Source organism: Saccopteryx leptura, chromosome 5 (genome assembly GCF_036850995.1).
Source record: "Saccopteryx leptura isolate mSacLep1 chromosome 5, mSacLep1_pri_phased_curated, whole genome shotgun sequence".
In the NCBI taxonomy this organism is placed as follows: Eukaryota; Metazoa; Chordata; class Mammalia; order Chiroptera; family Emballonuridae; genus Saccopteryx; species Saccopteryx leptura.
In genome coordinates this window covers 220,599,729-220,622,598 of record NC_089507.1, presented here as the reverse complement: position 1 = coordinate 220,622,598, position 22,870 = coordinate 220,599,729, and the positions used below count along the sequence as shown (strand labels likewise).

Genomic DNA, 22,870 nt, shown 5'->3' with positions numbered 1-22,870 from the left:
GTCACTGTGAGGGTGGACACTGTGAGGGTGGACACTGTGAGGATGGTCACTGTGAGTGTGGTCACTGTGAGGGTAGACACTGAGGGTGGTCACTGTGAGGGTGTCTACTGTGAGGGTGGACACTGTGAGGATGGACACTGTGAGGATGTTCACTGTGAGGGTGGACGCTGTGAGGGTGGACGCTGTGAGGGTGTCCACTGTGAGGGTGGACACTGTGAGGGTGGTCACTGTGAGAGTGGACACTGTGAGGGTGGACACTGAGGATGGTCACTGTGAGGGTGTCCACTGTGAGGGTGTTCACTGTGAGGGTGGACACTGAGAGTGGTCACTGTGAGGGTGGACACTGTGAGGGTGGTCACTGTGAGGGTGGACACTGTGAGGGTGGACACTGAGAGTGGTCACTGTGAGGGTGGACGCTGTGAGGGTGTCCACTGTGAGGGTGGACACTGTGAGGGTGGACACTGTGAGGGTGGACACTGAGGGTGGTCACTGTGAGGGTGTCTACTGTGAGGGTGTCCACTGTGAGGGTGGACACTGTGAGGGTGGTCACTGTGAGGGTGGACACTGAGGGTGGACACTGAGGGTGGACACTGTGAGGGTGGACACTGTGAGGGTGGACACTGTGAGGTTGGTAAGCCCTTCCCGATGGTGGGCGGGTCGCTGGTGGGTCCTGCACCCTGTACCATGTGGGCACGTCGCCTTCTTCCCGCGCACGCCGCCAGACCGCCTGGCGTGTCCTGTCGACCGTGTGGGTAACCGTCCCTTCTTGTCCCCGCAGAGTCTGTAGAAGAGGCAGCACCAAGGTTTCCCAATGAACAACCGGAAGGAAGATATGGAAATCGCGTCCCACTACCGGCACCTGCTGCGTGAGCTGGATGAGCAGAGGCAGCACGGCGTCCTGTGCGACGTGTGTGTCGTGGTCGAGGGCAAGGTCTTCAAGGCTCACAAGAACGTCCTGCTGGGCAGCAGCCGGTACTTCAAGACGCTGTACTGCCAGGTGCAGAAGACGTCGGAGCAGGCCACGGTCACACACCTGGACATCGTCACGGCCCAGGGCTTCAAGGCCATCATCGACTTCATGTACTCCGCCCACCTGGCCCTCACCAGCCGGAATGTCATCGAGGTGATGTCTGCGGCCAGCTTCCTGCAGATGACGGACATCGTGCAGGCCTGCCACGACTTCATCAAGGCCGCGCTGGACATCAGCATCAAGCCGGACGCCTCGGACGAGCTCTCGGAGTTCGAGATGGGCGCCGCGTCCGGGGGCAGCAGCACGGACGCGCTCATCTCCGCCGTCATGGCTGGAAGGAGCATCTCCCCGTGGCTGGCTCGGCGGACCAGTCCCACCAATTCTTCCGGAGACTCGGCCATCGCCAGCTGCCACGAGGGAGGAAGCAGCTACGGCAAAGAGGACCAGGAGCCCAAGGCCGACGGCTCCGATGACATGTCTTTGCAGCCGCTGTGGCCCGGGGACGTGGGCTACGGGCCTCTGCGCATCAAGGAAGAGCAGACCTCCCCGTCTCATTACGGAGGCAGCGAGCCGCCCTCTGCCAGGGACGGTGCGACACAGAACGCTTTCTCCGAGCAGGCCGGAGGGGACGGCTGGCAGCCCACAGGCCGGAGGAAGAACCGGAAAAACAAAGAGACTGTCCGGCACATCACGCAGCAGGTGGAGGACGAGAGCCGGGCGGGCTCCCCACTGCCGTCCTTCCTGACGTCGTCTGGCTGGCCCTTCAGCAGCCGGGACTCAAGTAAGCCCTTTCTTTGTCACAGGCGGGGCTCAGACACTGTGGGTGGGGGCCCTGTGGCTGCTCCTTTGGTAGACAAAGGGATACATTCCTGGGCTCACACTGGTGGCTTCCCCTGATGTGTTTTGCTCACAGCCACTGGGTGTCACCACACAGTGTGTGGGGGGGTGGGGTGGGGGTGGGGTCTCTAAGCTTGGCTAGGTGGAGCCGGGTCTCACACACACATGCTCAGGACAATACTTTGTATCTGTCTCCCCAATGAATCAATAGCAAATTAAATGTTTACTTTTTCCTGGTTGTCATTACAGCCACACTGAGCCTTTCTCAGTGGCAGATGGAGGAATGAGCACCCTGGGGACTTGAGGGGTGTGGTGAGGGGTTAGGGAACACTGAGGGCTGGTCCAGGTCAGGATGGAGGCTTGTTAACAAGTGTCCGCTGTGGGGTCCTCTCCAGAAAGATGGTTAGAAATTAACCGAGTGAGTGGGCAGAGATGGACAGAAGGCAGCAAACCATAGGGCCATAAGCCCTGAATAATGTCATCAATGCTAAGCATGCCACGTGATGGTGGGGACACTCACTCCCCTGCTCCAAAGGCTTCCTGGGGCCCCTGGCGTTCCCGCTCTCCTTAGTGGGAAGACTCACGCCCTGGACCGTAGCTTTAATTACTATCATAAAATGCACATACCATAAACTACAGCCTTTTAACTTTTTTTTTTTTTTTTTTTTCATTTTTCTGAAGCTAGAAACAGGGAGAGACAGTCAGACAGACTCCCGCATGCGCCTGACCGGGATCCACCCGGCACGCCCACCAGGGGCGACGCTCTGCCCACCAGGGGGCGATGCTCTGCCCACCAGGGGGCGATGCTCTGCCCCTCCTGGGCGTCGCCATGTTGCGACCAGAGCCACTCTAGCGCCTGAGGCAGAGGCCACAGAGCCATCCCCAGCGCCCCGGCCATCTTTGCTCCAATGGAGCCTTGGCTGCGGGAGGGGAAGAGAGAGACAGAGAGGAAAGCGCGGCGGAGGGGTGGAGAAGCAAATGGGCGCTTCTCCTGTGTGCCCTGGCCGGCAATCGAACCCGGGTCCTCCGCACGCTAGGCCGACGCTCTACCGCTGAGCCAACTGGCCAGGGCTTATTAACTTTTTTTTTTTTAAGTGTGCAGTTCATTGGTATTAAATACTTTCACACTGTCTGCAGTCATCACTAATTCCATTTTCCAACCTTTCTCTTTATCCCCAAATTGCAACTCTGTATTCATTGAGCAGGTGCCCAGGATACACTGTAGCCTGTAGTATTCTTGGTGCTCAGTCTCATTGTTACTGTGTCCACTGCATGTTCCCTAGGAGCTGTGTTGACCAGGGTATCTCAGCCTGGGCTGGTGACTCTGTGTGGGGACATCCTAGGATGTTACCAGCATCTCTGGCTTCGACTCTCTAGATGTGACAACCAAACATATCTCTAGATATTGCAGTTGTCCCCGACAGGCAGCCCCCCCACCCTCACCCCTACCCCCACCAGAACCATTGGGGTTTAACCAGACTAAGTCAGAAGAAGGCTAGATGTGTGAACTGATGGAAAAGCCACCTGTTAGCTGTTGACGAGCAGAGGACAGTGGTGTCCCCACCTGCTCTGAGCTCTGTTCCAGTCGTCCACCAGCTCTATCACCTGACAAGCAGCAGTCCCTGGTGAAGGACCAGATAGAGCAGGGGTCGGGAACCTACTATGGCTCGTGAGCCAGATGTGGCTCTTTTGATGGCCGCATCTGGCTCACAGACAAATCTTTAATAATAAAAAAATAACGTTAAAAATATAAAACAGGCCTGACCAGGCAGTGGCGCAGTGGATAGAGCGTCGGACTGGGATGCAGAGGACCCGGGTTCAAGACCCCGAGGTCGCCAGCTTGAGTGCGGGCTCATCTGGTTTGAGGAAAAGCCCACCAGCTTGAACCCAAGGTCACTGGCTCCAGCAAGGGGTTACTCGGTCTGCTGAAGGCCCGCGGTCAAGGCACATATGAGAAAGCAATCAATGAACAACTAAGGTGTCGCAACGCGCAATGAAAAACTAATGATTGATGCTTCTCATCTCTCTCCATTCCTGTCTGTCTGTCCCTGTCTATCCCTCTCTCTGAGTCACTCTCTCTCTCTGTAAAAAATAAATAAATAAATAAAAATTAAAAAAAAATATATAAAACAGGCTTTGGCCGGTTGGCTCAGCAGTAGAGCGTCGGCCTGGCGTGTAGGAGTCCCGAGTTCGAATCCCGGCCAGGACACACAGGAGACGTGCCCATCTGCTTCTCCACCCCTCCCCCTCTCTTCCTCTCTGTCTCTCTCTTCCCTTCCCGCAGCTGAGGCTCCATTGGAGCAAAGATGGCCCGGGTGCTGGGGATGGCTCCATGGCCTCTGCCTCAGGCGCTAGAATGGCTCTGGTTGCAACACAGCGACCCCCCAGATGGGCAGAACATTGCCCCCTGGTGGGCATGCCGGGTGGATCTCGGTCGGGCGCATGTGGGAGTCTGTCTGACTGCCTCCCCGTTTCCAGCTTCGGAAACATGAAAAAATATATATATATAAAACATTCTCATGTATTACAATCCATTTATTTCCTACCGCTCATGTTCATGGTTGCAGGTGGCTGGAGCCAGTCACAGCTGTCTTCCGGGACTACACCAAATTTTTATTGGATAATGCATAACGTACACAGGTTGTTGTATGGCTCTCACGAAATTACATTTTAAAATATGTGGTATTCATGGCTCTCAGCCAAAAAGGTTCCCGACCCCTGAGATAGAGGCTTCGTGCAGAGCCCACCACGGTCGTCAGTGCAGAGGTATGCGTACGGACAGACCTCGCCTCTGTCGTGAGTCACCGGTCACCCAGGGGCTGAGATGCTGGTGGCGTTCAGATGATGACGAGTCCCTCAACAGACGAAGAAGCAGTCGCCCCCTTAAGCCTGTGGGTTTGATGTTTTAAATGCACTTGTCGAGCAGAAGGTGTTTTTAGAATCCAACAAGTGATTTCGGCTATGTACTCTTGTTAATGTCTTAAATCCCTTGGGTTACCAAGGCAACCGTGAGCTGCTCCCGCTCAATTGTTCCGAGTTGCTAAGACGAGGGCGCAAGGCTGTGGGTTGGCGTGGGACGGTCTCCCTGGCTCCGGGTGTCCACTCAGTCCTCCGCCCCGGCCTCGGGGCTGCAGACAGGAAGCGTGAGCTGTGTTTCCCGCGGAGGGCACTTTGTTTTTATTAAAGGCTCACGGCATCTTAGAGAGAAGCACTTTTTTATTCCAAGGCCCTTTGCCATAGGAACACATCACGTGGTTACCGCACGTTGTTTGGGGCACTGGATGTGGATACTCAGGTGTCCAGTCCTGCAGGCCACCCACCTGCCCTGACCCTCTGTCTCTGTGTGTCCCACCTCGGCTGTGGTGGTTCTGGGACCTGTTAGCGTTTAGAGTAGGTTTTTTTTTCCAAGCAAAAGGCTAAATGCTTTCTAACCTGGCAGCTTCCAGGGATACGTCCATAGAAACCACGTCTAGTTACAGCATTCCCCTTATGTGATGACAGCTCGTGGGAAGTTGCATTGAAACATGCAGGGACGTGTGCCCGTGGGAATGTTCTGGGTATGGGCAGACCTTGTGCCAGGCCGGCGTGTCCCCTGGTCTTCCTCACACTCTGGCCTCATCCCCCCGTCTGTGAGTCCGAGGATGGCTCAGAGCCCTCGAGGAGGTGGGTTTGTACCTGTCGGTTCAGGAGGAGCCCAGCGCCTCTTGCTGATGTCCACACGTGATCCCAGGAGGTGCCACAACCATGACATTCTGCAGCTAGGATAAAGCCTGCGCGTTTGGTAAAGTGAACGTTTGCATCTGCACGGAGACCACAACACAGTGGGAGTTTACGAATGTGTGGGAACCACGGAACAGCTTCGGGTGGGTGAAGGTGGCCTGGGCAGGCTTCCAGCTGGCCGCTCACGCCCAGCTGCCCCTCTCCTGCTCGGGGCAGGGACAGGCAGCTTCGCAGCCCTCCTTGGCTGAGTCACAGGTTCCCAGCCCCTGGGAGCTCATCCCTGAGGCTGAGGCAAGTGCTGGTCCAAACTGGTGGCCTCTCCTCTCGTCCCCTCCTCAAAGGTGGGAAGGGAGGGCCACCCTGCCTGATTGTCACACCACACGGGACGTGGAGAGCTTGTTTGGAGAAGCTGGGACCTCGTGAGTTTGTCTGAGTTAACTAAGACCTGTGGGTCGGCTCCACGGGCTGATTGGCAACCTGAGGAATGATGACTTGCCTGCTCCTGGTGCTCTGGGGGGTCGTGAAGGTGCTCTGGCCACTGCCAGACGAGGTTACCTTCCCTCCCACCCCCTGCTGTCTCTGTTGAAGAGAATCATCTTGCTTAGTAAGATATTTGTATTTGGGGGGAAGGGGCCTGAATGAAAAGTGACCCCACATGCGTCAGCCCGTCCATAAGGGCTGGGACTGGACCTGCTTCCAACACCTAGCCCGACAGACACCATCCCAAGACTTGCGGGCTGCTCCTGCTCTGCTGTTCAGTCCTTTTCCCGAGAGTCTGAGAGCTGCACCCTCCCACCCAGCGTTCTCCCTTCACGTGTGAGCGGATGACCAGGAGTCAGTCCTGTCGGCCACAGTGCCCCTGACCCGGACAGCAGCACCCTTGGGCGATGCCCAGGGACCCATGGGCGGAGGACGTGGCAGGCTGGCACTGACCTCAGCAGGCGAGAGCGGGTCGTGCCCCGTCACCTTCTGTGGCTGGTGTGTGGACAGGGCCACACTCCGGACTCACCGCCTGCACTCGCCCTTGTCTTTGCTGAGTGGCACGCGTAGCTGCTTTTCCCACTCGGGGGGCACCGGACAGGACTGGGCGGCACTGCTGTCACAGCCCACCCAGAGGAAGCTCCAAGGGAGGGCTTGCGTGTGTTCTGGGTCGACGGAGAGCAGGGCTGCGGGCAGGCCAGGCTGTGAGGCTGCAGCCGGGGGCAGAGAGCACGGTGTCTTTCCTGCGTCCCCGTGGTGCACACCTCATTGGGTTGTGGTGCATATTCTGTTGCCTGAATACACCAATGTTTGCTTCTCCGGCCTCTTGTCAACTGCCGTGGGGCCGTTGCCCACTCTCACTATTATGAATGAAGCTTCTGTGAACGCTGCTGGCGGGTCTGCCCTGTGGATGTGTGTTTTCCTTTCTCTTGAGTAAACACCTGGCAGTGGAGTGTCTCGGTCACACAAAGGGCCGACTTTAGTTTCATAAGAAGCTGCCAGACTTTTTCATCAGTGGTCCCGCTATCTCCCATCCCAAGAATGCAAGAGGGGTTTGGGCTGCTCCATGTCCTCCATCGGGTGGCCTGTTGTCTGTCTTTTTCATCTTAACCACGCTCATGGGTGAGTATGATGGGTTTTGACAAATGTTACACCCTGTCACCAGGAGAGAGACCGTTTCCACCACCAGAATGTTCCCTCCTGCCCTTTCCGTCAGCTCTGCCCCCACGCCCCAGGACCCCCAAACAGCCACTCTGGCCAAACTGGTCACCAGAGTGGCCAGCTTGAGGACTACAAACACGAGGCATCATTTTGAGATGACTGTAGATTAAGAATGAATTATAAGAAATAATACAGCGAGATCCCATGTACTGCTGTGTGGTTCCCCTCAGGGACTTCATCTTGCAAATTACAGTCAGAATCGGCCCTGACCGGTTGGCTCAGTGGTAGAGCATTGGCTTGGCGTGTGGATGTCCCAGGTTTAATTCCCAGTCAGGGCACACAGGAAAAGTGACCATCTGCTTCTCCACCCTCCCCTGTCTTCTCTCTCTCTCTCTCTCTCTCTCTCTCTCTCCTTCCTCTCTATCTCTCTCTTCCCCTCCTGCAGCCATGGCTCAATTGGAGCAAGTTGGCCCCAGGTGCTGAGGATGGCTCCATGGCCTCTGCTTCAGGCTCTAAGAAGAGCTCTGTTGCTGAGCAATGGAGCAATGCCCCAGATGGGGCAGAGCGTTGCCCCCTAGTGGGCTTGCGGTTGGATCCTGGTTGGGGCACATGCGGGAGTCTGTCTCTCTGCCTCCCCTTCTCTCACTGAATTAAAAAAAAAAATTACAGTCAGAATCACCACCAGGATATTGATGTTGATACAACCCAGGACCTGAGTGCCCGGCGCAGCCACACCGACAGGCAGGGTGTCACCCGCCACACGAGACCTGGTTGCTTCCTTCCCCAAACCCTGGCAGTCGCTCATCTGTCTCCTCATCTGTGATGTTCCACATGCCTTTGAGTTTCATTCATGTTGCTGTGGGCACATCAATAAGTCATTCTTTTACTGCCAAATTCTATTCTAGTCTGTGGCTGCAGCACAAGTTGTTTATTCATTCAGCGGTTGATGGGCACTTGGTTACTTGGGAGACCTTCGGCCAGGACGTACAAAGCTGCGGTGAACATCCCAGGACAGGCGTCATGGGGGCCAGTCGGCCCTCTGCCCTTGTGCGGTGTCTGTCCAGGGCGGTCGTCAGGTCGGACCTGGGTGTCACGCCCAGTGTGCGGGTGGCGTGGCCGTGGGCTGTGGTTGTGGTGCTGAGCTTCTCACGCGCTGGTTGGCTATCAGGGATGTGTGGGGCCGGGGCTGTGTTCGTTCATTGCTGAGTTGAGAGTCCTTTGTACGTTCTGATTACAAGGCCTTCATCGTGTGTGCGTTTTGCAAACACTTTCTCTCAGTCTTTGGTTCATTTTTTTCTTTTTTTTAGCCTGAGAGAGGGAGGGACAAACAGACAGGAAGGGAGAGAAATGAGAAGCATCAACTCATAGTTGCAGCACCTTAGTTGTTCATTGATTGCTTTCTCATATGTGCCTTGACCATGGGCCTTCAGCAGACCGAGTGACCCCTTGCTCGAGCCAGTGACCTTGGGTCCAAGCTGATGAGCTTTGTTCAAACCAGATGAGCCCACGCTCAAGCTGGCGACCTCGGGGTCTCAAACCTGGGTCCTCCGCATCCCAGTCCGATGCTCTGTCCACTGTGCCACCGCCTGGTCAGACTCTATGGCTCATTTTTCACTTGATACTTTCTTTGGAGTAACACACATTTTAAATTTTGACTACGTTCAATTTGTGAACCTCTTCTTTCATGGCTCGTGCGTTTTGGGTCCTACTTGGGAACCCTTTGGCTGCAGTCACACAGGCCACCGTGGTTTCTCCCGAGCTCTCCTGGCAGTTTGTGGATTTAGGTGTAAGGCGTGAGTCTGGGAGTCACGCGGGGCTGTGCCCGTGTGGGACCTGAGGTGCAGCCCGGGTGCAGTTTGGGGTCGCATCCTGGGGGGAGGGGCACCTGGAAGCCAGCCTTCCCCTTTCCTGAGGTCCCCAGACTGCTCACAGGGAACATTGGCCTTTCTGTCAAGGTGCAAATGTGGTTTGTGCTCTTGAGAATACAAAATGGCGCCACTGGCGTGTTTTGTCCCTCGACGTGTAAAATGAATAGAAATGCTGATTCTGAACTAATTCAACTTCTTAGCTATCTGTGAAAAGCTCCTGAAAGCCTGGTCCTTGAGACTTGTTTGGAGGTTCTAGCAGGGGAGCGCAGCTACTCGTATACCCTTGACCGAAGAACGGTCCTCTCCTCTAGCGGGGAAGGTCGTCCTCTTCGACCGAGCGCGCAGCTTCGGGAGGGATGCACATGGAGCGGTGAGAGAGGAAGGGGACACCCGCCTAGCCAGCCAGATCAGCCGAATCAACCCTGGCGATCAATGGGGTGACAGATGTCGCAGCCAGATCGCCCTCACATCCAAGCCTGGTCCTTGGAGTGACCCCCACCCCTGCTTCTGCTCTGAGACTTTCTGGGGCTCCGAGGAACCGGGTCTTTATTTATAGTGGTTTTGCAGCCAAATGAAGGCTTTTCTTTCCTTCCTTCCTTTCTCCCTCCTCCCCTCCCTTTTTTATTTCATTCGTCCATTTACAAAATACATAGTTACTGAGGTAGCCACAGTGTCCAGGATGGATGCATGGATAAACACCAATGTGGTTCACTCAAACAGCAGAATATGATTCAGCCTTTTAAAAAAATTTATTCAAAAAAAAATTATTCAGTGAGAGGAGGGGAGGCAGACACAGACTCCCCCACGTGCCCCAGACCAGGATCCACCCGGCAAGCCACTAGGGGGCGATGCTCTGTCCATCTGGGGCCATTACTCCCTTGCATCCGGAGCCATTTTTTTAGTGCCTGAGGTGGAGGCCATGAAGCCATCCTCAGCACCCGGGCCAACTCGCTCCAGTGGAGCCATGGCTTTCAGGAGGGGAAGAGAGAGAGAAAGAGAAAGAGAAGTGAGAGGGGGTAGGCTGGAGAAGCAGATGGGCGCTTCTCCTGTGTGCCCATGCCAGGAATCAAACCCAGGACTTCCACGTGCGAGCCTGAACCAGTGCTGATTCAGCCTTTCTTTTAAGATATTTATTTATTTATTTATTTACAGAGACAGAGAGAGAGAGTCGGAGAGAGGGATAGACAGGAATGGAGAGAGATGAGAAGCATCAACATCAGTTTTTCCTTGCGACTCCTTAGTTCATTGATTGCTTTCTCATATGTGCCTTGACCATGGGCTTTCAGCAGACTGAGTAACCCCTTGCTCGAGTCAGCGACCTCAGGTCCAAGCTGGTGAGCTTTTGTTCAAACCAGATGAGCCCGCGCTCAAGCTGGTGACCTCGGGGTCTCGAACCTGGGTCCTTTGCATCCCAGTCCGATGCTCTATCCACTGCGCCACCACCTGGTTAGGCTGATTCAGCCTTTCAAAGGGAGGAGGTTCTGAAACCTGTTATGAGACATTTTCATTCGCTATTCTGTGCTTGTCCGGCCCTTAGATGGACCGGTTCCTCTCCAGTTCTGTTTGAACCGTGTTATCCTCATGTGAGGAGGTGTGTCCTACATGTGACGTCCAGATATTTGGGGCGCACACTGTGACCTGGGTGCCCGGCAGAAAGACGCCAGGACTTCGGAAATGCAGCTCCGGATGGTGCTTGTTTCACTCTCGGTGGACAGCAGGCATTGGGGCGTTTCTGCGCATTTTGTTAGGAAACTCTTGCTTTGGGCTGCAGGTCACCGCTCTGCAGCCCGCCAGTTTGCTGACGTGTGGGTTTGTGGCACTGAGGTCAGCGGTCCTCCCACGGTGGTTTGACGCGTGCACGGAGATGCAAACCCTGCCCGACTCACCACAGCCTCTGATCTGCACCTGGAGGCTGGAGGGGTCTCCTGCCCCACATCCTGGGGGCGGCCACCACTGTTCCAAGTGGAACCCCCCATCTGAGGCCTTCGTGGTGGCTTCGGGTGTCCTGGGGTGTGTCACTGACATCCGTGACGGGATGGGATGGACCTCACGGGCAGCTGGGTGGTCCGGAGCTCATCGCCCGGCTCCACTCCCTCTTGGAGGCTCTTGAAATGACCGTCGCGTTCTGTTTCCTCCCCCAGATTCGGACCTGACCGTCACCGAGGCCAGCAGCTCCGACAGCCGCGGGGAGAGGGCGGACCTCTATGCCCACATGGACGAGGGTCTCCTGGGGGCAGAAGCCAGCTACTTAGGCCCGCCCCTCACCCCCGAGAAGGACGAGGTGCTGCAGCAGGCCACCACGGTGGCCAACCTGCGGGCGGCGCTCATGAGCAAGAACAGCCTGCTGTCCCTCAAGGCCGATGTGCTGGGGGACGACAGCTCCCTCCTGCTGGAGTACCTGCCCAAGGGCACCCACTCCCTGTCCCGTAAGTGCACACGCTGAGTGTGGAGAGGAGCAGCGAGGGCCTGAGACCCCCGGGGCGTGGGTGCGGGGGTCGTGCCTGGTCCAGGCGATGGCCAGCCGGCCGGGGTGGTGGCGTCCTCGGGCCCCCTGAAGGCCGTCACAGGGAGGTCACACAGGACGCCGTCGCGGTCGACGTGGGGTGGTCAGGGCCGCAGGGAGGGGGCGTTGCGTGTTGGTTCAGACGTTTCCAACTTAAAATCGAGGCATCTAAAACCCAAGACCCGCTTAAGGGACATGGGAGCTCTGGCTGAGTCGGGACAAGCAGGCAAGGAGCAGAGGAGCCTCGTGCGCAGGGGACAGGCTGGGACCTGTGCCCACCTCTCCTCCGCGGGGGGGGGGGGCAGGTGCGAGGAAGCTGAATCGGGGCGTGGGTCCTGGCTTTGCTTGCACTAGAGAACGGTTGTTGCACATGAACTGGTGTTTACAGTTGGTGTTGACTGAAGTGCCTTCTCCTTCCTGAATTGAATTCTAGCTGCTTGGAGCATCGGACGAGGCGGGGGCTCAGAGACACCCTCCTGTCAACACTGGGGGCGCTAGCTTGTACACCCCCATGGCACCTGCCCGCGGGCCCACTGGGAGCCAGCCCTAGAGCGAGCCACTTTTCTGCGTCACGGGTGCTCCGAGGAGCCGTTCTGGGGACCCTGGTGGCTGCTGCCCGTGTGCAGACACTGAGTGTGTCACCAGGAGAAACACCCTGTGTCTGGCTGGTGTTCAGTGTGGGTGTGACAGAGCCAGCTGTGGCCCCATTGCTCTCTGTCAGGGACGAGGACACACCCCCAATGGGAGGCACTGGGTGTGGAGGGGGTGCAAGGTGCCCCACCCTGGTGGCCCTGGGGCCCGAGTGTCTTGGGTGGAGAGCCCAGGTAAGACCAGGGTGAGACAGCACCTCGGGCTGAAGGACGACCTACCAGCACTCTGGATGTTGGGACTGGGGAACTTTTATACCTTTGTTTTCATCTTCACTTAAAAAAAAAATCAGTATTTTTATAACTTTGTTTTCATGAGCACTAAAATATTTACGTTTTTGTGTTGGAGTGATGAGAACTGCTCCCAGCTAATAAAGACTGAAGTTGGAAAATAACCTTTATGCTTCCTTTATTTCCACGTGCTGAATTAAGAGCCGTTGGCAGGCCGGACGCAGGGTCCGTGGTGAGGACAGGGCTGTGATTAAGACCGGGGACTATTTGGTGTTGGGTGTGCTTTTCACAAGCAAAGCAGGTTCGGACCTCCTTTTCTGCACCTGAGAAGTGGGGGGTGGCTTCTTTTACACGGTTGTCGTGAACTTAAAACGAAATAGCGTTTGTAAAATGTCGAACGCCTAAGCCAAGTGTGTGTGTGATAAACGAGGCAGAACAGTGCTCCCTTTCCCTCCGAAATTAAAGCTCCATCTCGGCAGAACTTGTCGGGTTTGTGCCGACCCCGCGGCAGTTAAAGAAGGTTGTCCCAGGGCATTTGGGCCTCTGGAATTGACAATCGGCAGCTGGACTTCCAGCCAGGGGGATGACTGGACAGGTTTTGTGGGTGACAAGAAAGGCAGGTTGGGACCCACCGGAGATGTTTGGCTGTTGAGGGGTTGGGGCCTCCAGCACCCTCTACGCTGATGGCCCCTCAGCGTCCCCTGTGGGCCTGGACACTCTCCTGTCTCCTTCTAGCTGCTCCTGACAGTGTGTTACAGACTCGGGACGGTGACACCAGTCTGTGCTGCCCCCGCGTGGCTGATCTGTCCTCGTCACCCAGAATGATGCTCAAGGGGGTGACTTGTTGCTCTTTCTACCATCTCGTGTCCAGCTGCCTTCGCCTCCACCCCCACCCGCTCGGACCCTCCACCCCCACCCCCGGCAGGGGCCCCAGGTCTCACACCTGAGTGAGGTCACGGGGTGGGCAGTGACCCCAACAGGGCCTTTTGGGCAGAGTTTTCTGTTCGAGTCTTTCTCATGCCTACCTGCCCACTGCTCGCCGCGTAGTTCATCTGTCTTGGCGTTGGAGCGAGGACGGCCACCTCCACGCTCCTTGTGTCTGTGAAACGTGCCTGCGAATCCCGCCACACACGTGTCCTCACAGCTCAGGGGGGCTGGGGGAAGGAACCCCCCTCCCATGTGTAGTGGTGCGTCTGGGACTGATTGCAGGTGCGGTCAGCGAGTGGGGGGGCAGTATTTTCTTCTTTCTATTATGCTGTCACGTTCTTGCTTCTGATATTCTAAATTTACCCCCTTTCTCGTGAGAACCTGCCCGTTTGTTTTCTGTCGATAGAGGTGAAAAGTTGGCAGAGTTGGCTGATGACTTGGACTGTGGCGGACCCGATACCCGCCCGGCACGCGGGCTCCGGCGCTCAGCGGGCAGCGAGGCGGCGAGGCAGCGGAAGCTGCTGGGCACGGGTTATTGTAACACATGGTTTTCTGACATTCTGCATAAAAGCTACCTGTTTTCTGGCTTATGCTAAACTAGAGACGTCAGCTTCCCCGAGCACATACTGAAGGGGGTCTCTGGTCTGCATCCTCTGCCGCGTGTGTCTCTGGACCCACCGTCCTCATCCTCTGGGGATCCGCTGAAGGTGTTGTGAGGGGCAGGCTCCTTGACTTGATGGGGGAGGGGTTGGGGCTGTGACTCGTGGACGCAGCAGGGTCTGCCGTGTGTGTAGGGGACCCTCACCCGTGTCCTCCAGACCGCGATCCTGGGGAGCCCAGGATGGCGTGAGCATGTGTTCACAGAGAGAAAAAAATGGCCTCAGGCCGGGCTCCACTGACAGCACAGCGGAGGCCTGGCCAACCTGCTCCTCGTGCAGGTGGACGGTGGGGTGGATGGTGAACAGGGGTGGACAGTGCTTCCCCGCAGAATGTGCTCTGGGCGTTCCGGATCTGACCTGCACTGCCTGGTGCCCTGGAGGGGACACTGTGTGCATGACAGTTTTGCAGAAGAAAAGGACAGTCCTTGCAGATGATGAAGGGAATCATTCACTGTGCAGCCGGTGCTCAGAGGTCCTTCCTGGCTCTGAGGAACCTTCTGGAACCTTCCACCACAGTGCCCCTGTTTCCAGGGTTCTGTATTCAGCAGGTAGTTTCATTGCTAAACTGTCCTGTAACCTGTGGCCGCTCCGTGGGAAGACTTTCTGTAGTTTTCACGCCGTTCAGTTTAACTGGACTCTCCCTTTTATTACATTTTCGGCAGGGGCAAGCGTCTTCCCCGTTGGTCGGTAATACTTACTAGACACCACGGAGAACGTGGTTTGTGGCTCAGAACACACCCCTGTCTTGGGAGTCGCATTTGGGTGCTGCGATCGGGTGGGACCCTGACCCGTGCGTCACCTTCCTGGGCCCCTAACAGTGCCGTCGGGACCTGGGTCCTGGGCTGATGTCCCAGGATCACCCACTGCAGATGAGCCAGCCCAAGGGGGTGCGGAAGCCCGGGAGCCCTGTGGGGCTGGAGGTCGTCCCAGCCCCTGAGATCACCCAACGTCGAAAGCATCACCTGACCGTTGTGGGCACGTTGCCCCATTGATACCGTCTGTGGAAACGGGGGAGTCCCTCCCTACCGCCCTGACTGTGGTGGGCAAACGTGCCAAGTCCCCCGAGCTCTTCCTAGGGAGGTAGGGCTACTCACAGAGTCTGGCGGTGATGGTGGGTGGGCACTCGGCCTGGACCAGGAGCCGCAGGGCCTCCCCGGCGCTGACGTGGTGCTCAGACCTCCGGCAGGCATGTGCTGGGGGCAGCTGCGGCCAGATCTTGTTTGAGTCACGGTTTGAGAAATGTTTCCTCAGTGTTTAAAAAAAAAAGGAACAGTGGGTCCTGGCCAGTTAGCTCAGTCAGTTAGTGTCGTCCCAAAATGACAAGGTTGTGGGTTCGATCCCTGGCCAGGGGCACACACGGAAGGCAACCAGTGAATGCACAGCTGAGTGGAACAAAAGGGAATGCTTCCCTTCCCCCTCCCCTCTCTCTCCCTTCCTCTCTCTGTAAATAAATAAATAAATAAATAAATAAATAAATAAATAAAAGTTGAGTCCTAGCCGATGGCCTGATTGGTTGGATTATCATTAAGAAGCACAGAGGTTGCTGGTTCAATCCCCGGTCAGGGCACATACAGGAACAGCTAGATTCCTCTCTCTCTCTCTCTTTCTCCCTGCCCCTCTTTATATATTAAAAAACAAAACGGACCCAGGTCTTCACCAGGTTCTGGATGGACACCGGGATTTTAAACACTTTCTTGCGGAAGGACATTTGTTGAGAGCCCAGTGTTAGAGGAAGAACCAGCCGGACACAGTAATGTGTGTCTCAGACCACTTCTCACAAGTCCTCGTGACACGTCCCGACTTTCTGGGCCACGGCCTTCTGGGAGAGAGGCCCCCCACCCCGGACGAGTCCCACGTGGAGACTTGGCACCCACTCCTGTATGAGGGAAGCTGAGAACACCACCCAGATGCCCACCTCCAGTGAGACCCAGGCTCTGTCACATGTGGTACTCTGCTCACCATGGGGAGGTCAAGGACGGTGCTTCCGGAACTTTCTAAGCCCCACCAGCTGCTGCTGCTTGTTCCTGTGGCTGAGGCTCATTTCCTGTGTTCCCAAGGCCTGGAGCCAGCCCAAGTCACACGGAGGGGGGAGTGTGCTAGCAGAACGGCCCCTCCACCCTCCGCTTAGCCCGGACGCCAAAGCCGAGGAGAGCCAGCCTCCATCCCAGGTGAGACATGAGGCCGCCACCCCATCACCTGTCTGGCACAGGGCCCACCAGGTAGAGTCCTACCCGTGCGCTCATGTGCCCAGCCGTGTGCCAAGCTCTCCCCATGCTCAGCTCCGCAGGGAACAGTGAAAACTCAGTCTCAGGTCGACTAAGTAGCTTTAGCAAGAGTAACTGTTTCACACTCGTGGCAACCTGCTGTATGAAGTTGAATTGGTTTTTATACTTAAATGAAAATACTTCTGTGAAGAATTACCCCCGCCCCCCATAAGCATCTGACTCAGGAAGAAGCAGGTTATGGACACCAGATTCTCGAGCCAGCGGCTCGCACTGACCCGCGACTTGGGGACCTCAGATAAGTCCTCCCCGTTTCTTATCGAAAGAAAGGTCTGTTAGGTTCCTTTGTTTCCCTGAGGAAAAATAAATGTTTAGGAAGAGCTTAACCACCTCTTTCGGATTTTGGAATTAATTGTTAGTCTAATACGATCCTTTCTAACAGGACAGTTTGGGTGGACATGTTGCTGTTAATCCTTTTTTTTTTTAAGAGTTTTTTTTTAATTATTTATTTATTTATTCTTTTTTTTTTTTTAGAGAGGAAAGAGAGAGGGAGAGAGACAGAGAGAGAGAGAGAGAAAGGAGAGAGAGACAGGGGGGAGGAGCTGGAAGCATCAACTCCCATATGTGCCTTGACCAGGCAAGCCCAGGTTTTTGAACCGGCGACCTCAGCATTTCCAGGTCGACGCTTTATCCACTGCGCCACCACAGGTCAGGCGCCATGTTGCTGTTGTGTTAATGCAGTTTTTTTATTTTTTATTTTCGAGCGTCGTTCGCTGAGAATTAATTGTAGCCTTCCTTTCCAGACACGTGACAGGTCGTCCTTGTGGTGGCCGGACAGGGACCTGGTAAGTAAGGGGTGACAAAACGAATCTGCTCTGAAAACCTTCTTGATTTCCTTGTGTCCTGATGGCTTGTAACTGGTCTGCCTCTCGTTGTAGGTTGACACCTTCTGAGCCCTGGAGGCCCGGGCTGAGCGGGGAGGTCTCCTCTGGACTTGGTGGCTGCAGCCGGCGCCTGGGTGGGTCTCCACGGGGCCACCGGCCTGTGCGGGATGCCAGGGTCCTTCCTGCACTCGGGGTGGCTGGTGCCACCCCCACACGCCTGTCTGGACTTAATCAGAGTCCTGACTGCTTTACCCTGAAGTCAGCGCAGGACCCACCAGGAAAACGCGCCGCGGAAACCGGGTACCTTTGTGCGGGAACAGGTGTCCGCCCGCGCTCTGCTGCAGCCCATCGGCCTGGGGCGCGGGTCCCATTGCCCACTGGCTGCTTCACCGGCTGGGACCTGGGACCAGATGTCCCTTTTGTGTCTTTAAAGCCGTCACTTTGAACCCTCTGCAGGCGGCCTGGTGAAGACCTTTCAGTGTCTATCCGATGACCACGCAGGCCTGGGCGTGACACTGTCATCCTAGTGGGCGTGTCCCTGGAGTGCAGTGACTGTCGTGAGGGCAGGAGACCCCAGGGCAGAGGGCTCCTGGAGACGGCGTGCACGGTCAGGGCCCCCGGCAGACCTGGCGGATGGTCTCACTGTCCTGTTCTGGAAACTTGGGAGGTCTGGTTGTTGGATTGTTTAGACGCCCTTCGAGGGGAACAGCGTTCTGTGCCAATAAAAGTGGGAACAGATGCTAAATAACAGAATCAAGTGACTAAATCCTACCAGCAACAGCAGTCACTGTCCTTGTCAGACAAGGACTTGAAGATATCCGTTTCCAGGGCATTCAAGGGAATGGTGAACAAAGTAGATTCAAAGATGGAGACGTTCAAGAGGGTTGGAATATATATATATATAAAAGAAAGTAATGACATGAACATTCTGGAACTGAAAATACAATATCTGAAATGAAGGATTCCTTGAATAGTTCAGTAGCCGTCTGGAAACAACACGAGACAGAGTGAAGTGAACTGGAAGACAGAGCAACGGGAAACACCCACGGTGAAGCTCAGAGGAAAAGAAAAGGAGGAGAAAACAGCAAAAAGGAGCACGGAACCCAGAGAGAACACGGAATGGATGCGTCCTTGGAGTTCTAGAGCACAGAGGAGAAAGCACGGAGCAGAGGCAGAATCCAGAGAGAGAGCAGCTGAGACTCTTCAGAGCCAACAAAAGATGTCCATCTACGGTTTCGGGAAGCTTTGTAAGCCCAGAGCAGAGTGAAGACCAGAATAAAACAATGGCAACAACAAAAAGCCAATATCTGGGCACATTATGGTCGAACTGTTGAAAACCAAAGACAAAAAGAAAAATCTTAAAAGCAGCCAGAGGGAGAGAAAAAAAAACGTTTCTTCCAGAGTAACAGACTGATGGCTAACTTTTCAACAGCAACTACAGAAGCTCGAGAGGATAAATGGGGAGGCTGTGGAAAAAGTTGCCAACTTAGAATTCTGTGCCCAGCAAAACTGCCCTTCAGAAATCAGGGCTGTCTAAAGACATCAATTATCATACACACCTAAAGGAAAGAATGTATTGCCAGTTGGCAAGAAGCACCAACAGCGTGAGGCTGAAGGCAGGTGCCCCGGACGGAAGCACAGACTGAAGGGAGGAGAAGGACAACACAAGTAACTGTGTGGCCAGTAGAAGTGGTTTAGACCACTGACATTGAGAGCAACACTTATAATTTCTTGGGGGCTTTTAACACAAAGAAGAGTGCAATACGTGACAGTAACAATTTGAAGGGGAGACAAGACGGCAGACTCATGCTGTGAGTCTTGACCAGGCAGGTCTGGGCACAACACGGTCATCCTGGGAGGCGTGTCCCTGGTGTGCATTGACTGTCATGGGTGCAGGAGATCCCAGGGCAGAGGGCTCCCGGGTGCATGTGTGGTCGGGGCCCCTGGCAGATGTGGCAGAATGGGCTCATTGTCATGTGCTGGAAAACTTGGGAATCTGGTTGCTCGATTATTTTGCTACCCTTTGAGAACACTTGGGAGAAAATAGATGCTTCTTTTAAGAAAGAAAATGGCCCTGGCCGGTTGGCTCAGTGGTAGAGCGTCGACCTGGCGTGCAGGAGTCCCGGGTTTGATTCCCGGCCAGGGCACACAGGAGAAGTGCCCATCTGCTTCTCCACCCCTCCCCCTCTCCTTCCTCTCTGTCTCTCTCTTCCCCTCCCACAGCCAAGGCTCCACTGGAGCAAAGTTGGCCCAGGCGCTGAGGATGGCTCCATGGCCTCTGCCTCAGGTGCTAGACTGGCTCTGGTTGCAACAGAGTGATGCCCCAGATGGGCAGAGCATCGCCCCCTGGAGGGCATGCCGGGTGGATCCCGGTCAGGCGCATGCAGGAGTCTGTCTGCCTGCCTTCCTGTTTCCAACTTCAGAAGAATACAAAAAAAAAGAAAGAAAGAAAATGGCCTGACCAGGCAGTGGCGCAGTGGATAGAGCGTAGGACTGGGACACGGAAGACCCAGGTTCGAAACCCCAAGGTCGCTGGCTTGAGTGCGGGCTCATCCGGCTTCACAAGCTCACCAGTTTGAGCACGGGGTCGCTGGCTTGAGTGTGGGATCATAGTCATGACCTCATGGTTGCTGGCTTGGGCCCAAAGGTTGCTGGCTTGAGTCCAAAGCTTGAGCAAGGGGTCACTCGGTCTGCTGTAGCCCCCCCCCCCCCGTCAAGGCACATATGAGAAAACAATCATTGAACAACTAAGAAGCTGCAACAAAGAATTGATGCTTCTCATCTCTCTCCCTTCCTGTCTGTCTGTCCCTATCTGTCCCTCTCTCTGACTCTCTCTCTGTCTCTGTCAAAAAAGAGAGAGAGAGAAAGAAAGAGAAAGAAAGAGAGAGAGAGAGAGAGAGAGAGAGAGAGAGAGAAAGAAAGAAAGAAAGAAAGAAAGAAAGAAAGAAAGAAGAAAGAAAGAAAAAATGGCTCTGGCCTGGTAGCTCAGCTGGTTAGCATCGTGAAACACTACGCCAACGTTGTGAGTTTAATCCCCAGTCAGGGCACATACAAGAATCAGCCAATGAATGCATAAATAATTAGAACAATAAATTGATGTTTCTCTCTTTTTTTCCTTCTTCTCCCTCTAAAATCAATGAATAAAATTTTTAAAAAAGAAGCAAAATAAAATGTTGCACTCAGGTTTTCCCCGTGTTTGAGTAGCCGTGTTTCAGGAACGGGCTGCAGTGAGGACCAGCTCCACGATGCATGTCCAGGGGCCACTGTGCTCAGGGTCCCTGCTCTGTGCCATCCGTTTGGTGCCGTTTCCATGGCGACGTGGCTGTGGCTTGGGTCTGAGCAGCAGAATAGGGCTGGGGGCCATGGGAGCCTGCTTCCCGGAGATGGTGGTGAAAGGTTCTGGCCTCTGTGATGTGGCGGTGGCTCAGGGACGGGGTGTGGTCATTCTTCCAGTGGCTGGCAGGCTTCCCCCGGGAAGGGCCCAGGCCTTTGTGTCACCTCAATCCCAACCCTCCCCACGCTCCTGGGCTGGGACTCTGTGGCATTTACCCTCATGTGCGCCTCCCCCTGAACACCTTCAGGGGTGGTTGTGACCGTGGCCAGGGCCTGCCATGCGTGGACGTATGAAGGAATCTGAGGGAGCAGCAGGGGGCCACCCTGGCCTGACTGGCTCTGCCCCCTCCTGTGGGACTCATTCCGGCCATCACCTTTGACTGTCTTCAGTGTTCTTGACCCTTGGTCTGTCCTCTGGGTGCAGATGCCGGCTGAGGGCCTGGGCAGCTGTGTCCAGATGCTGGAGGACAAGTGTCCACCACGTGGCTCCTCGCACAGGAAGAAGTGGGACCACATGACTTGTCGTAGGCGTCCCAGAGAGGCCCAGGGGGGTTAGGGTTTCTGGGGTACTGGGGGGACTCTCTGCAGGTTCAGGAGGTGTTGGCTGTGGTGTGCGGTGGGGCTAATGCTTGGGACCCCAAGCCACCGAGAGACGACCTGAAACGGGAAGTGCGGCACCCCCGGGGGCACGGCTGCGTCTGGTGTGGACCTGGCCCGGGGGGACCTCTGGGACCACGGCGTGGTTTCTTGGAACGTGGAAAGTTGGAGGGCAAGCCTCTCCCCGAGGCAGAGGCTCCTCGCAGCACTTGCTGCGTGTTTGGGGTGGACCCAGCCTCTCGCTCGGCTGTGTCCACGGGATGCTTCACTGATGTGACCGTGCGGCCCCTTCCCTCTGGGCATTCACAGGGCAGAGCCACTGGCCCACGGAAGTGGACGGCGATGGCGGGGGAGCAGCTGGCTGCCGGGCCCCGGGCGCCATGGGCCGTGGCCACGAGCAGAGCGGTGGGCTCAGGGCTCTGGCTCCCGTGCAGATACTGTGTTTCTGCTACGATTGCATGTGTCCTTGTCACTGTGTTCTAGGTGCTGACATCTAAGGTGTTGGCTGTGTCTGAGGAGCGGACACGGTGGCCCTGCCGTCTGGCCCCTGGGACAAACCTGTACCGGATGGGGAGCCGGTTGGGTGGACAGTCGGTGTGGGGCCGGCTCGCGGGTCATTGGTGACTCTCTCTTGCTGTCTTTCAGTCAACGAGTTCACGGTCATCAGGAAGAAGTTCAAGTGTCCCTACTGCAGCTTCTCGGCCATGCACCAGTGCATCCTCAAACGCCACATGCGCTCCCACACGGGCGAGCGGCCCTACCCCTGCGAGATCTGCGGGAAGAAGTTCACGCGGCGCGAGCACATGAAGCGGCACACGCTGGTGAGCGTGGGGCGGGGGCGGGGGGGCGGGGGCGGGGGGCGGGGTCAGGCGCCGTCGTGGGGGTGGGGGCGGCCCAGCAGGCGGGGTGAGGAGGAACCGGCCGGACAGCCACAGGAAGCCCCGATGTGGGGTCCACTCAACACCACGTCCCCCCACCCAGCTCTGCCCTCCAGAATCTCAGGGGTGCCCAGAGGCTTGGGCACAGAGGCTTGGCTGGACATCCATGGCTCACTGACATGTTGACCGTCAGGAGCAGACCCGCCAGGAGGGCAGAGCCATCCAGGCCAGTCTGGAGGGGCCGTGTGGAATCTGCAGGGGTGGCCCAGGCGTGCCCTGACACAAGGGTGGCAGTCTGGGGTGGGGTGGGGGTTGAGGCAAGACGGCTTGACCTCTGACAGGGTGACCACTGGAGCAAACAGGGTCTTTGCCATTGGGTGTTGGTCAGTGCAGTGAGCAGAGCTTCCTTGGGGTCCCACTAGGACTGGGATCTTGTTGGCCCCTCCAGCCTGTCCTCCTCACCAGGCAGCCTTAGCAAGCTCTTTGCGTGTCCAACCCAATGTGGATACTCATTTGGAAATAGGACAGACACCTAGGGGAGATCCCTGAGGTCAGGTCAGAGAAGCTAGAGGGGAGACAGCTCTGGGAGTGGGGGCCCCCGCCCGAATGACCATGAGGGCTGCCAGTGCTCCCCAGTTGGCCCTGTGAGCCCCAACCAGTGAGCGTCCCAGCGTGGACGCGCCCTGCACTGTCCCGGCCTCCCCTGCTCCCCTGGTGGGGTCCAGCCTGGACCTGGAGAGGCAAGTCAGTAAGTGCAGAGACCAGCTCAGCCGTGGGCCTGCATGAAAAGAAGGCGCTGCAGGATTGAAGAAAAAATATACACAAGACACAACACACAGAGAAAGAGGAGTCCAGGGGACTCCCAGCCTCTAGGACTGAGAGCCCAGATCTCTGCAGCCTCATCACATTTATTGGTCTCTTTTGCTCATTATTAGGTAAATTAACAGAGCCTG

At 56.0% G+C, this 22,870-nt stretch overlaps 1 protein-coding gene across 2 annotated transcripts in view; it reads left to right on the top strand.

Annotated features, from left to right (window-relative positions):
• Positions 1–22,870, top strand: part of ZBTB46 (zinc finger and BTB domain containing 46) — a 49,024-nt gene that overhangs the window by 22,794 nt on the left and 3,360 nt on the right. For both annotated transcript variants that reach the window (XM_066384440.1, XM_066384441.1), the window contains exons 2-4: positions 779–1,751; positions 11,178–11,462; positions 21,685–21,860. In XM_066384440.1, the coding sequence (XP_066240537.1) occupies positions 812–1,751; positions 11,178–11,462; positions 21,685–21,860 (1,401 nt within the window). In that variant the 5' untranslated portion in view covers positions 779–811. The remainder of the gene's footprint in view (positions 1–778; positions 1,752–11,177; positions 11,463–21,684; positions 21,861–22,870) is intronic.